The sequence below is a fragment of the Rhynchophorus ferrugineus genome, unplaced genomic scaffold, assembly GCF_030347505.1.
Source record: "Rhynchophorus ferrugineus isolate W39M unplaced genomic scaffold, kcgeb_rfMv2 rfM3, whole genome shotgun sequence".
NCBI lineage: Eukaryota > Metazoa > Arthropoda > Insecta > Coleoptera > Curculionidae > Rhynchophorus > Rhynchophorus ferrugineus.
Genome location: NW_027472582.1, coordinates 1,281,583 through 1,297,742, shown reverse-complemented (window position 1 = coordinate 1,297,742; position 16,160 = coordinate 1,281,583). Strand labels below are relative to the sequence as shown.

Genomic DNA, 16,160 nt, shown 5'->3' with positions numbered 1-16,160 from the left:
CATATACTTTCTAGCGATTTATTCGGCATTAACGTGTCCCGTTTTCCGAAGCAGTGGTTCGATCGCCGAAGAAAACTTCCGAGAGAACACCACGCGACCGCCACCGTGTCACGGTAGAATCGACGTAACATCGATAGTTGCATAAACAGAAAACTACACCGGGACCTGGGGCGCCGAGAGCGCGGAAAAAAGAAACACCGAACCGGAACGCAAACCAACCCAACCCAACCCCTCGGTCTAACTTAGTTTTCTCTAGAAATTTAATCGGGCAGACCCCAGCAAAATAGAACAAAATCTTTTACATTTCGGTAGGTCAGGGAATCGGTATAAGCAGCTTCGATCCGTGGCGGACAGATGGAGCAACTGGTGTTGAAAATCGGGGGAAGAAGTAGAAGCGACGATAATGTATTAGGATTCGTCTGGCGAGCGGCCGGGGGAAAGTCGGGGGGACGACGACGACGACGGCGGAGGAGAGGTGGATGGGGGGAAGACAGGGCGCATGAATGGGGGAGAAAAAAAACGGGGGGCTAGAAAACTGGAAAATCGTTCTAACGACGACGCAGCATCGAGCGTTTCGGAATCAACAAACGGAATATTATATAAAAATGATTTACGACGTCCGAATGCCGCATGGCTCCTCTTCCACCGAAATGCTTGTCGAAGAACGAGTTTTCGGACTGACGTTCAAGGCCAGTGTTGGTGTTTGTTGTTAATTACATTCGTGGAACCGCTTTAAAAGCTACGCCGGCCAGTTACACGGTACCACCGCAATCAACTTGCCTCGAAAATGTTATGGGGTTATTAAAGAATCATTCCGAAAACGTTTGTAATTGCAATTGCAACAACATCACCAACTTACACAGTCTCTAAACGGTCGAAAAGAAACGAATCATCATTAACGTTATTATTTCCATCAAAATTACCGGCTCGTCAAACCAAATCGCCTTAGGAATGAGTTCTAACAGTACTACGGTTCGCGAAAGTGGATACATGTGTTCGGGAGACCTTAATCCTCTTGAGACGGACGAGAACAACATCGAAAACAAACAGCAACACGATAAAGCTTTTTCCTTACCGAACTCAGCACGGGGTGATTCTAAATATTAACACCAGAATTTACCGATCTTTAGTAATACCTCCATAAAAATAACATCGAAATACATAATTAGGTGTTTCTACTATTCTAAAATATCAACAGCGACCGAGCTAGGCCATCCTCCTGTTTCTATCAAGTTAACTTTAATCAGCCAGGCAATTAATCTTTTTATTTACAAAATTACGAGTGGCTATATCAGTTTTTATTGGACAAAATGAGCATCATGACTATCGCAGAACCAGAAAGCACCAGTTAGCGCGTCTTCGCCTAGGCGTCATACGAACAATTTCGTCCCCGAAACTTGAGGTCAATTTAATTGCAATATGATAAGTTGTTATCTTATTTCGATAAAAAAAGAAGCGAGCATTTCTATGGTATTAGATTCTTTCTTGTACACTTAATTAAAACTAATCGGAAAAATTGTACGAATGTATTAGAACGGTCAAGGTTGTTATTATCATCCAGTTTTGGAAAACTAAATAAACAAATAACCCTGGGTCAATGAACATCGGCTTAGAGTTTGATATGTGTAAAAAAATTGGTTTTTGTTGCGTTTTTTTGTGCCTAACATCGGTACACATTTTTCGTCATTTCGATGAGACATAACATTATATTAATCATCTAGATAAATATCGTTATTTCATTTGAAATTACATCAGTATTAATTTCGATCCAATTATTGTTTGTTTTACATGACGGTAAAAACCAAATACAAACATTTACAACTCAACAAAAAGTCAATTAACGTTTTTTTTATATGTACCCATACACGAGACAAAAAAAAACATTTTTTTCCTGGCCAAATAAAAATAAAACTGTTAAATTTTTCGCGATATTGAGGTTCTTAGTTTTTATTATGACACATGTTTGTTTTATATAAAAATTCGGCATTATGAATGCACAAAAATATTTTGAATTCGTATACATAATTTAGAAATTAGGAAGCGGTGGTTAGAATGTTAATTTTGACCTCTCGCGTTTTTTTCCTCTCGGTTCTTTTCAAGAACGCGATATTTAATCGAAGAGAACGTGATATCGACGATAAGGTACGAAATACGATATCGGTCTGGAGCTGGGTTTAAACGGTCCCGAGACCAACGAAAAAAATCCTTCTCTGACACTCACCTTTTCTTCGTGAAAGTTCTCGCCGACGCTAAGAGGCGTAGGTGGTGTGGTTGGAGTCGTTCCCCTGTCTCCCCCTTCCTCCGCGCGGATGCCGCCGCCACCGCCGCCGCCGCCACCACCTCCCCCTTCCAGCGACCTTGAACTCTCTCTCAGATTCTCCAAGTGCGCCTTGTACTCCCTGTACTTGATGTCGTTGAGGTCTGGGTTACGGAGAGCGTCCCTGTCCGTCGCGTAACCCAGCGTGTTCAGGTTCCGATCCAGCAGTCTGGAGTCGGAGTTCAGGTTCCGGTCGCCGAGCGGCCGGTCGTTGTTGTTCTGGTGGTGGGTCAGGTTCAGGTTACGGTCGAGGTTCTGGGTGAGCGACCGTTCCAGGTTGAGCCTCTCGAGGCTGAGACTGTGGTCGAGGTTCATCCGCTGGTGGTCCTGTATCGACCTCTCGTTATTGAGCAATCTTTCCAGGTTCCTCTCCTGCTGCATCCGTTCCTGGAGCAGTCGGTCGGCCGAGTTCAGGCTGAGGTTGAGCTCGAGCCCGTTGCTCAGGCCCTGGTGGTTGTTGTAGTTGCGGTCGAGCCGCTCGCCGCCTCGGTGGTAGTCCTGGTGGAGGTTGAGGCGAAGGTCGACGTTCCGGTCGCCGAGCCGGTCGCCCAGGCTCCGGAGCGTATCTATGGACCTCTGGAGGTAGTTGGTGTTGTTTTCCAGCAGCATGCTCGGCGGTGGTTGGTGAAAGTCCAAGCCTCCCGCGCGGTAATCCAGTCGGGACTCCAGCTTTGGTGGTTGTGCGGAACGGCCAGAGAGAGAAAATTCCCGTTACATGAATTTGAGGGTGACGGGTCGCACTAGAACTCTAACTACTAAATCCTTAACGCCTATTAGATCGGTTCTTCAGTCAAATGGGTTGGCTATAATCACAATCAGATATCACTTTCGTCGCAAGTTTGATAAGGTACGAAGTTGGTGCGTGAAAATAAAGGAAAAGGCGGACGCGCGTCCTCGTCTCGGAGTCTCGATGAGGAAAAACCAAAAAACAAAAAAACGAACCCACGAAACGTAAAATAAACTCGCCGGAACTGACTTGTACGGTTGTTCGGTTCTCGAGAGCAACAGCAGCAACAGCGAACGAACAACGGAACGAGCGAGCGAGCGCAGCTTAAAAAACGAACGCGTCCTTTCGAGGGCAAAAACTACACTAACATATAAAACATTACAAAAACGCCGCCGCTTTCTGAATTCACTCACAGGCCGGCAGGCAGCATCCAGCGAACCGCCGGCACGGAGGGGTAAAGGTGGGGGTAATTTGTGCGTCGGGCCTCCGGTGGTGGGGGTAGGCCGCGCTGGTTCCGAAATTACGTAACAACATAATATTCGAACAAGTGAAGTCGGCGGACGGATCGTCTGCCGTCGTCAGAGACGGCCGAACTTGGCGGCGTTGGTTGGTGGGGAGGGGGTTAGACGGACGGCCGTGTCTCGGGGCGTACGCTTCGTGATCGAAGTGCGTGTGAACGCCGAGACGGAGACGGGGGCCTCAGTGTTGCGTTAGGTTTCACGACGCACGTGTAAACATACCGCTCTCTTCGTCCGTCTTCATCTATTTCAATATGTCCCTTGAATATTCCACCAAAATCTTTCAATTACATTTTCAGATAAATCTTAAATATTCCACAAGGAACCTTCAATCACATTTATAGTTTATTGCATTTTAAAGTGTTATATAATGAATTCGTGAAGAATGATGAATAGAAAATAAAATAATAAATAAGATTATTGACTAGTATTTAAAATAATATTTGTTTTATAATTGCCATTACACTCTTGTCCCGCGACTTCAAACATTAATTTATGTTATATTAATATTTCTTCTACGGATTTTTACACATGCAGATTACAAAACACAAAGTGAAATAACTAAAAAGACACTGTGCATAACAAGTCATGTTAAAAAAAATGCTTGTAGGCGTATATACAGATCAAACATAATATTATGTATTGACGGAATATGTTACCGTAAGATATTATTTTATTTAATTTTTTTATTGTGTTATATTGAACAAAATTTTCGATATTATGTAGCTCTCGATGTTATTATCACAGTTAAATGAACAAAACCAAAACAGTATATTTTCGAATATACTCTCTAATATATATATATTTTATGATAAGTAGTTAATAATTAGTTAATTCAATTTCAAGAGCTACATTAATTTAAACTAAAAGTAAACCTATAAAAGATGAACTTCAGATACTTTCTTGTTATATCTTGCAGCTTGATTTAGCATATGCGAATGTCGAGATGCTCTTCTTTGAATATTTCACCAAAAATCAATCAACAGTGAATCATTTTAGTTTTAATCTAGTTGCTTGTGATGACGAGAGAATATGTCTTAAATATTGCACAAAAAATGTTCAATCAAATTTATATTATTTTAATAATCTATTGTATATCGAAGTGTCTAATGAATGTGAGAAGAAGTAATTCACATTTCAATACATTCTTTGAATATTTCACCAACAACTTTCAATTACATTTTCAGATGAACCTTAAATATTTCACAAAAAACTTTCAATTAAATTTATATTTCTTCAATAGTCTATCGTAATAAAATATTCTCATTCAATATTTTAATTTTTTTTGACTGGTAATTAAAAATATATAGAGGTTTTGTATTAAAAATAAATATTTATTTAATTCAATTTCAAGAATTACATTTAGATGCAACTCTTATTACTAAAACCAAACCTATAAAAGATGAAGTTCAAATATTTTCAGTTATTTCTTGCAGCTTTCATTTGAAGTATATGAATGTCGAAATGAATACCATGTTCAATCGTTTTCATCTATTCGTTGAAATATGGCTTTAAATATTTCACCAAAATATGTCAATTACATTTTCAAATGAACCTTAAAAATCTAGTGCTTGTGAAGACGAGGCATTATGCCTTAACTAATTCACAAAAAACTTTCAATTACATTTATGTTCCTTTAATAGTCTATTGTATTTTTAAAAGTTCTATAATGAATGTATGAAGAATCAATTAATTTCACTTAATATTATAGAGAATAAAAACAAAATGACTGACAACATATTTTTATAATCGTTATACAGTTATTCAGGTACTTGAAGCATTAACTCAATTTATATTAATATTATTTGTGCAAATATTCACAAAGTGAAACAACTGAATGAAAGGCATAGTCGATGAAAGGGCATGTTTAAAAAGATATAGTTTTAAGCATATATAAAGGTTAAACATGTTTTCCCGGTTTTTATCCAGAATTGCATAAGTCTTGCCATGAGTTGTTAAAGTAAGACATATTATTTTGTTTTATTAAAGAAAAAAATCTATTTTATTTTAAAGTCTCCTTTTACCAACTATGGGTTTATCTGAACTGGACCTACAGTTTAACGTGGGCTCCGAACCACGTTCCTCAATATTAAGCCAGCGACTGGCAAGTGATCAACTTTAGAAATCATCCCAGAAGACATCCGGTCTTACCCAGCCTGGTTACTGGCGTGACTGGGATCATTTTCCTTGTCGGATTTTACACTCTTACCTAGGACAATCACAAACTTTAAACAATCACCAACACAAACTTACGACCATTCCCCAGCAGGATTCGAACCCGCGGCTATCGCAACAGTAGAATGACCGTCCTATCGCCTTTACCACTGCGCCACCAAGCCAGCTATTTTTTAAATTATTGTGTTATATTGAATGGATATTGAGAATTTCTATTTTCATAGTTAAATATACGAAACCAATGCAGAATTTTTTCAAATACAATTTCTAGTAGGTAATAATAAGATTTATTTTAATGATAAGTAGTCATTATTTAGTTAATTCAATTTAAATATGTTAACTACATTAATTCAACATAAAAGCAAACCTATGAAAGATGAACATCTCAGATATTTCAAAAGACACTTTCAATAAAATTTATATTCCTTTAATAGACTTAGTCTAGTCTTAATGAAGATTTAATTCATTTTGTTCAATGGGACAGTGAATAAAAAACCGATTATCCACAAAAAAGTTAAACAACACAAATAATAAGACCCAATATTTCTATTTTTTGACAATAACATTATTATCTTAAGATAACTTATTATATTTTAAGATTATTTTCAGAAATAACAAATTAAATGAATAAATAATAAACAAGATGGATCGATTTTCTTGTGGCAGAGCTACGGTACAACACTAAACAATTAACTTGATTGAACAGTGCTTTGAACCAAAAACAATTTTCACGAAACCATATCAACTTTTTACGTTGTTTTAAAAATGTTGTAAACTTCAATGCTTTTTAAAAATCTGTAGATAAACTAAAAATGTCCTCAATCAAACATGTATTTGTTTGTTTTTTAATTAAAAAGTTATTATTAACAAAGATACTATATTCATTACTCATATCCTTGCAAAAATTTCAAAATCAATGTTTGTAAAACTTCTGTAATTCACTGTTTGGTGACTAAAATTGGGCCTCAAACCATTTACATGATCTAGAAAGTCATATTTCAATGAGACTCCTTTTATAATTGATGAATATCACTTAATTCCATTAATAGTCTTCCATAGAAGTCTATTAATTATCTTCAAAGAAACCAGCAGTTTGTTGTGATTTAAATTACAACATAATTAATTACCTCGAATTACATATCGTACATTGACGTGTTTGGAATAAAGCGTTTTATTATTTTTTATTCGCTATGCATAGATGAAAATCTCCAATAGTATTATGTATGTTCCTGGTAATTTAAAAATAATACAATATTACACGGAACTTTTAACGTTTTCTTAGAATTCGAGTATGACGGTTTGGATCAAATACGTGTTTATTTTAGACATATAGTCTATTCGAAAATTTTTTTAGTAATGCGTTGTGGATATTTGTGACGTCGAAACATTACAATGTTGCCGCATCAACTTTGCGTTTTAGTTCAGTTTGGCTTTGACATACAAGAAAATTCTAATCTAAATAAAATAATTAAAAATTGTCTCTCTGGAAAGTATACATAAAGAATTATGGACATGCAGTTTTTTGAGGGATGTAAGACATCCTTTCAGGACATAGGGTTTAAATGGTGTAAAGATACTCTTCGGAGAGGTTACAAATTAAATAGATTCTGTTTCATGCGCGTTAATGGTTGAGTCTGTGTGAGTTTTAATGACTCTATTGAGGCTTATAATAACACTTAATTATTATAATTAGAAGTAAAACATTTATTGGTTTATATACTATTAACATTTTTGAATGTAGGTATATGGGTTAATATAGTTTTTCTTTGTTTTATTAATTCATAGTTATTATTATACACGGCAAAGTATATCTAATTAATTATATTGGGATTGATTAGTTTTATTAAATAAAGCTTGATTAGTAAACGATTGAAATGCCTTTAATTTTATTTATTTTGATTAATTGTGTAATTAGAAAATGTGCGTATATATATTCTAAGTATTACCCAGATATTAAACCATTAAATATATAATAGTTGTAGATAGTGGGGCCAAAACAATTTTCTATTCAAATATGATCATTTATATTCCATATATGATGTATAAACACCCAATTTATACGTCTAATTATAATTAAAATGCTCAAACAATTAAATATATTCTCGTTCTTAATTATTCAATATACATAATAATGATGTACAACTGTTATTTAAAAAATAATATTTTCGTCGTAAACAATACTGTTTCTTAATTAATATCTTAGGTTTTAATATAGATATTGGTATTCGTTTCAATATTGCTCCAAATATATATAAAAAAAAAACGTGCAATTATTAATAACTATCGATTAGTACTATTTATTTTAATTAGAGTTGGACATTTTAAGTACACACCATGAATTTTTAATTAATATTTGTGATCAGACTAATTTATTTAATTGGGATAATAAATCATATTTTTGCGAAAGCAATGAATGTGTTGATATATATTTTTACATATTGTTTTAAAACTTTATGTTGCTTTTGATATTTTTTATATAAACTGTGCATATAAAAAAACACAACAAAAAATGATATAAAAAGACCTCTAAACAAGCACTGAAAAAAAATTAAAAAGTATAATCTTTAATATTCTTTCGTAAGGTTATGGTACAGGTTTCCTTTTTTTAACTTTTTTTTCTATAGACGCTTTGCTATTGATGCAAAAAAATCGTTTTTAAGCTTAGGGTTTTTGAGACCGTCTGCTTTTTTTTCTCCGGATATTTTTTTATCATTGAATATAAAAATAAAGGGAAAAACGTTGAATTTTACGGGATGTTTTAATTGTTGTCTGTAATTTCGACATGTAACAATATAGTCTATCTTAAAACATAATTTTATTATATCTTCTTTAGATAATTATATGATAGAAATAATTCCACGATATGAATATAGGTTGTGGTAAAACGAATATATTGATATCAGTTTATTTAATTCGATTTATTTAAATTGTACAGTATCGATATAAGTGATTTATTGACATAATCATTAATTTAATTATTCTGGTTATGATATTATTTAAAAATCTGTCGTACACGTTATGTAACTTAATTAATAATAAATAGTGATAATAAATATCGGTTAATATTTACGGTAGTTAAACTTACTATATTTTTTAATTAATAAAAATCACCTATCCATATATCAATAAATTATTTATTATATATTTTTGTATAATTTTAGAAACTATATACATAGTTAGATACACTGTTATCAAAAAATAATACAGACATAATCCTGTTTCCAAATTTATTTTTCTCTCTTAAAATTATCGTATCTTGAATATTTGAGTGTTGATATTTTGAAGGAGCTAAAGCGGGCGGATAATGGGTCTATAAATTCTGTAATTTAAGATTATTTTAAAAATTAAAGTATATTTCCAAAGAATAAGAACAAGGAATTAATAAATGATGAAATTGAGAAATTTGAAAATATAAATTTCATTCGAACTGGACAGAGTGTTAAAACGAAATTAATTATTTCTATTGTTGTGTTGTACTTGCGTCAATACACAAGCAAGACGAGTGTGAGATAAATACAAAAATAATATATTTTCCAAATTCAAATTAAATTAGACTTTTTAAACTAAAGTTAAGAATGAACACTCTATATGTTCACGTGTCCAGTATTCTGCTGCAGTCCTGTGTCGTCTAGAAACTGTAGAAATACATTTTCTAGACGACCGTTACGTAACGATAAACATTGTACACCAGAAGCGTTGGATAATTAATTAGTTTGATGTTTAGTGTACCCTTATTTGTACACCATAAGTTCAAGTAGACTATATAATTAACTTATAAAGTTTTCTGTTTGATCTTAGGCTAAGTTGGAATCTTCCGACTAACCAGTACAGTTGCGTGAGTTTGAGTCTAATCTGCTCCGCTTCTTGTCTAACATGATGTATCCTATTTAATCTACCAATAAATGGATGCTGTTATATTTTGTTGGATCTGCTTGAGGAATCAGATATCCCACAAGTAATATAATTAGGTTTATGTCATTTAGACGTAACGTAAATTTGGATCTATTAAGTTTATTTTTCAGATACTATATCTTTTACTACTATTTAATCTATTTATGTCTTGTTGACTGCTACTTGTACCACCAAAACAGCCTTAGACAGAGATATTTTACATAGAGTTTGGATTTATTAACAAGCACTGAACAAATGACACGGTCCACAAAATAACAGATGTTATTGAAAAAGCTTACGAAAGTAAAAAAGTATGCTCAGCTATATTCTTAGATGTTGCACAAGCCTTCGATAACTTTTGGCATGAAGGCCTTGTTCATAAACTACAGAAAATGCAACCAAAACAACACACTGAACTATTAAAATCATACATTACAACCAGAATGTTTAGAGTCAAACAAGACGAAGTTTGCCCTACAATAAAAGAAGATAAAGCAGGTGTACCACAAGGAAGTGTACTGGGACCAATATTTTATCTACTCTACACTTGTGAGATATATCACAAATGGATAATATTACGATGGCTACATTTGCTGATGATACTGCGATTAGAGTTGTCGGAGACATTAGTGAGGAAGCCTCACGAAAATTACAACAGGCAAGTGACAATATAAATAATTGGACACAAGATTGGAAAATAAGAATTAATGAAAGTAAATCTATACATGTGCTATCATTCCATATAGCAACAACGCTAAATATCTCGGAATGAATCTTGATGCAAAACTTCACTGGAAGAAACATATAAAGAAGAAAAGAAAAGAACTGGAATTGAAATATAAGAAAATGTACAGGTTAATTGGAAGAAAATCACAATTATCAGTACATAATAAATTGCTATTATATAAGCAGATACTGAAACCTATATGGACATACGGTGTTCAATTATGGGGATGTTCTGCAAAGAGTAATATAAATAAAATACAATTTTTTCAGTCTGAAGAAGTCCTGAGAGGTATTGTGGGCGCACCCAAATACTATAGGACTCATTACCTACATCGAGACCTTCAGATACCCACAGTCAGTCAAGAAATCAAGAGAATTGCAAGGGGGCATGAGAAAAGACTCCATTCTCATACAAATATTGAAATATTGCAACTTTTGGATACCATCAGAACAGGACACAGGCTCAAAAGAATCAAACCATCTGATCAGAGATCAAGATCATCAGAGACTGATATAGGGCCGATGGGTCCTCCTATTTATATACCTAGATTTAAGTTATGATAAAAACAAATTGTAGGTTAGACGGAAACGACTAGTAACAATGTAATAATTAAATAATAAAAAAACGGCAAGTGTTCCAATGACTGTTTATTTTGTTATTGAGATATCAGCAGTGTAGAGAAGATAAAAAGGGAAAAAGGAAACCCCTATCTAGATAGTTTCTTTAAAATCAGTCGTATATTGGATTCATCCTTATATTTTTACAGTGTTACTTGCAATTTTTAATATAACCCTTTAAAAGTAATTCACAGCGCTTGTAAAAGTTTGTTTCTTAATGTAGAAATGACGTTCTCATCCTGCAAACGTCAAAACTCAAGCGTAATCATGATACCGATTCGAAAACAGCCGACGCATAAAATCACGTAGGTAATTGTACAACGCCAGACAAAAACTATTAAAACGAAATTCGGATTCTATATACTAGATGAAATAGCCGAACGACGAAGACCTTTTGTGATCCGAAACTGCTTTCGGGATGACTAGACAATAAACCAAGGTTAACCCGAAAAAATAGTCTTGTAATATACCGTCAAATTATTTCGTAGCGACGAAGAAAATGTCAGATCTCGGGTCCCGCTCTCGAGTTGGACGAGTTTTCTTTCTGTTCGGTTCCGTTCTCAATGTCACCGCCGCGATGGATCTCTATCTAAATATTGGTACAAGTTAATGATTAATGGGTTAATTAATGGTGGCGAAACCGCAGCAATCGAATGCAAGTTGTCGGTGCACCGAGCGGAAGTGGGGAGTCATTGGTTTATTAACGGAAATTAACGTTAAAAGTATCAAAAAAAAGTTTGTCATTATGATAAATTGGTAAAAAATCGGGACAAAATTGTCATTTCAAGGAATTAATAGTTCAGATTCAATAATTCATCATAAATTGATAATCGTTTACCTTAGATTAACGTTTCGTATTTTAATTTACTTGTTTTTAAGGATATATTTAATGGTTGCCGGTGGAGCCAAAATTAGTAGCACTTTGGAATTATTATTATTAGCACATTGTACTTACATTAATGCAAAAGCACGACGAGTATGAGATTAATACATCACTATGTATTTTCCAACTAATTTACTTAAGTCAATGTTAAGAATACACCTAAACACTAAACAGCAAAACACTCGTGTGGATTGGTTTGCTTCAATCTTCTGATTTCCTGCGAGTTGTCCGGTAGCTATATCTCTTCCACGTTTCCGTGATTTACCAACCTTATTTCGTGTTTTAACGCGAAATCTTGGATCACTTCATGTATCCATTTGATTTCGAGGTCATCGTGCATCGTTGGTTATGTAACGATAAGCATGGATAATTAATCTTACAATATTATTTTGGGTTTGACGGTTTAGTGCAAGAAATTAACTATTTATTGATCTATTATATATATTTGTATTTTATTACGCTTGATTTTTTTTGTTATATTTTACGTGAATTTTCAGCATATCTTTCAAAAATAAATATCAGCAATTTTATGTTAGTATAGCTGAATTAGCGTTCTATGTAGTTGGGAGCTTCATTTTAAAGACATCTGTAGTTGATGTATGTGATAAGTTCGAAGTAAGTTAGAGAGTTGTTAGTACTACTACTAAATTACTATTGTTGAGTTATTCTTGCACTTATAAGAACACCTATATATTGTAAAAGTTCTTCAGATTTCCTGTGCGTTATCTAGTAGTTATATTGCTTACCTTAGTGTAATTTAGTAACTAAAATTTAGTAAATAACTAAGCAGTACCTACTAATTACTAATTTAAATTTAGTGAATTTAAGTAGTGCTTTCATGTTTTAGCGAGAAATATTGGATAATTCAGCAAATTCATTTGAATTCTTGGTCATCGTGTTGTTCTTTTTTGATCACGTAGCGACAAGCATTGGAAATTAATCGAAAAACTTTGTTTTGATAATGTTGCTTTATAATTGGCCAATATCTGTGATCTTAGATATAGTTGGGAGTATCTTCCGACTAACCTGTACACATTTTTTTATTTTGAGTCTGATCTGGGCAACATAGTTAAGTCTACATGTTGCAAAATCTGTAAACATTCTCCTAGGAAGTCCTATGGTTATGTGGTTTGCTTAGCAAACTGAAGTATGTTAATATCTAGGCCAGGATTTATCTGGACTGGTATCAAGTCTACTGATTGGCCAGTGATCAAACTTATAGGCAATTTCAGAAGAAATCCGTATGTAGTAGGTTGTAATCATATAGTGGTGAAAAGATAGAAAAAATAGTGGCGTGCGTTTGATAAATAAACAAAAAAAACCAAACATGTTCAAGATGCGATGCTTCAGACAAAATAATATGTAATATATATATATATATATATATATATATATATATATATATATATATATATATATATATATATATATATCAGCATTGCACCCGGCTTCGCACGGGTGCAATGCTGATACTAAATTAAATACACTACAGAAAAAATATGAACGTTGTATGTAAAAACATAGCGACCCGCTCCGACTTTGCACGGGCATAAAATATATATGCCTATGTCACTCAATGAAAACATGGTTAAAATCGATCCAGTATTTTTGGTTCATTCATTACTGCCCTTGGCCTGCACGCATTAAATTTGGAGTAAAACAATTCCTCTTCCCCTATACTTACTATGAAGATTTCCTGCTATCTTTGGAATATCTAAATTCATACAATTTTTATTACATTACACATTTTTAAACGCATATTTTAAATTTGTAATATCTCCGAAAATATTTGTTTAATTTACATGCTGTAAGGAACCATATTGATCTATATTAATTGCACACTGTATTTAAGGTACTTAATTCGATAAGGATTAATGCCGTATTGCTTAAAATAGCTTCGTAAATAAGCGATTTTCTCACGTAAAAAGTAAACAATAAAAATGGTTAATGTGGGTTATCCCTAAAAGATAAACATATACCATCGGGGACTTTTTTGTAGACCTTTTTATGGTGTACAATACTGTAGTACATTAATTTGATCTAACTCGTAGGGTTAGGCAGCGTTTTTGCTAATTGCTAAATAAGCCTAAAAAAATAGGTTAATTTACGACATCACGTTAGAAACCTCTAAAATTAGCAATGTTGCCTTAGTATATTATGCATGTATTATACATATAAACCTTCCTCTTGAATCACTCTATCTATTGAAAAAAACCGCATCAAAATCCGTTGCGTAGTTTTAAAGATTTAAGCGCACATAGGGATATAGGGACAGAAAAGGCGACTTTGTTTTATACTATGTAGTGATATATATATATATATATATATATATATATATATATATATATATATATATATATCGCGGATGTAACATTATCATAAATCAATATTTTTTATACTTATAAATTTGTGTAATTATCACGGAATTCTCGGAATCATAACGACGGCGAAAAAATAAATCACCAATCGTTTAATGACCTTAGACACAATAAGCGTACATTGTTATCGATTATTTATAGTTTTTTCGCGAACATCTAACGCTACTCCACTTCGGAGACTTAAAATAAGCCATCTTTTCGATCTTATCGGCGTAGATAGGCCGAAATTCTCGGAAAACACACACAAATTAGTAATTGCGTATGGTGTTATTAGTCCAAAAGTGAAGATGTCCCGTTCGAGTGTCGTTTTTACCGTCTTTTAGAGTGGCGCATTGTTTTCGATATCGTTTTGTAAAACGGTCGATTGTTTACGGTATCTCAACACATGAGTGGAAGATTTATAAGAAATCGATTTAGAAATTCGTACTTAAAATTAAAATGTCTTCATCTTTTCGGCGTCAATCTTGGCCTTGCAAATAGCTGTGAAAGCTGGTTGATTGTAAACGATCCATAAGGGTCACGGTAGCTCTTAAATAATTATCCTTTTATCATGTCAACTCAGATGAAGTTAACGTATGAAACTTCATATTGAGAGTTTTGTTAAACGGTTCAAAACTGTTTTGCGGTTAATTCTTAGTCCATACAATATTATATTACTATAAATATTCTAAATATTAGCATTCTGCCATCAGTTTCCTATATTTAAAACGTTTTTTTAAAAGATCACTTATATCCTTCTAATAAAAGAGCCAATACACGTCATCAAAATTTGCAACGTTGATGCGCCAATTATAACTTTTCGTTTATTTGGACTCTGACAATAAAATATTAATATAAATACAATAACGACACAAAAATAACTTTAAATATATAATTTATTTTAACATTATGGTACATCTAATGCATATTTATTGGACGATTCGATTTTAAGGACATTTTAGTAAACTACGGTTAGTTAAACCACAATAGTTTGAGGGTTAGAATTGTTTTATTATATTCACATTGACATATGACAACCGTGCTGATCATTACAAACACGCGTCAAACTTCATTCTGTCTCTTTTTTACTAGAGCAATGCTAACTAATAAAATGAGAAAATGCTTCGTGTTTAAAAGGAATTTCATGAACTGAATATGACAATACGTTTGACAGTATTGATGACGTGTATTGGCTGATTTGTATATAGAGGTGCTGCTGCAATATTTATTGTTACGAATTTTTCTAAAGATCCAATTCAACAGAAACCAATCTTTGGTAAAGTTTTGGTTATGAAACTTAAATAATTGAGAATTATTTTTTTGAATTTGTTTTAAGTGGAATATTGTTTATGTGTAAATAGTCAACAGTGTTAAAATAGGCTCATTAAAAAATGATAAATACTTGTAAAGCAGGCTAAAATTTTAAGAATTAAACAGAAACAAGAATGAAACTAGGATAATTTCAATTCAAAATGTGTGAGGAATTAAGACATCAGATATCTTCTGAAATTAGTGGAATAAGTAGCCTAAAACTGATATTGGGAACAGGATTCCACGTTAATTAATACACATTTTATCCACATGGTGATAATTAAATAGTATATTTTTCCTACTTGTCAGTATTATTCGGACATTGATCCTTGATTAATTACTATTTATCTCCAGCGGAAGAACATGGCTTCGTCAAACCTTTGAGTAGCATATCAAATCATACGACACCAAGTGTTGGACTGGCTGATGCATAGTACCAAAAATGTCCTAGTTTTACTGCTTTTGTCGCATTTATTATACATTTCCCTTTATTTATTACTTAAAGGTAATAACAGCTAGAGAAGGTAGGGGAGATAATTAACACAGTGATATTTGTAACAATTCTATCCAAATATTTGGTGCTATTCAATCAATCAATGCATATTGTTGGATGTTTGTGGTTTGGTTTGGATCTGTT

At 33.3% G+C, this 16,160-nt stretch overlaps 1 protein-coding gene across 3 annotated transcripts in view; it reads right to left on the bottom strand.

Moving 5' to 3' along the window:
• The window catches only part of LOC143192675 (zinc finger protein rotund), a 450,170-nt gene that overhangs the window by 29,571 nt on the left and 404,439 nt on the right, over positions 1-16,160 (bottom strand). The window contains exon 1 of one of the 3 annotated variants that reach the window (XM_076398152.1): positions 2,222-3,451. The exons of the other annotated variants lie outside the window; for them this stretch is intronic. Within the exon in view, the coding sequence (XP_076254267.1) occupies positions 2,222-2,926 (705 nt within the window). The 5' untranslated portion in view covers positions 2,927-3,451. Of the gene's footprint in view, positions 1-2,221; positions 3,452-16,160 lie in introns of those variants that run through there. 3 annotated transcript variants of the gene reach the window in all.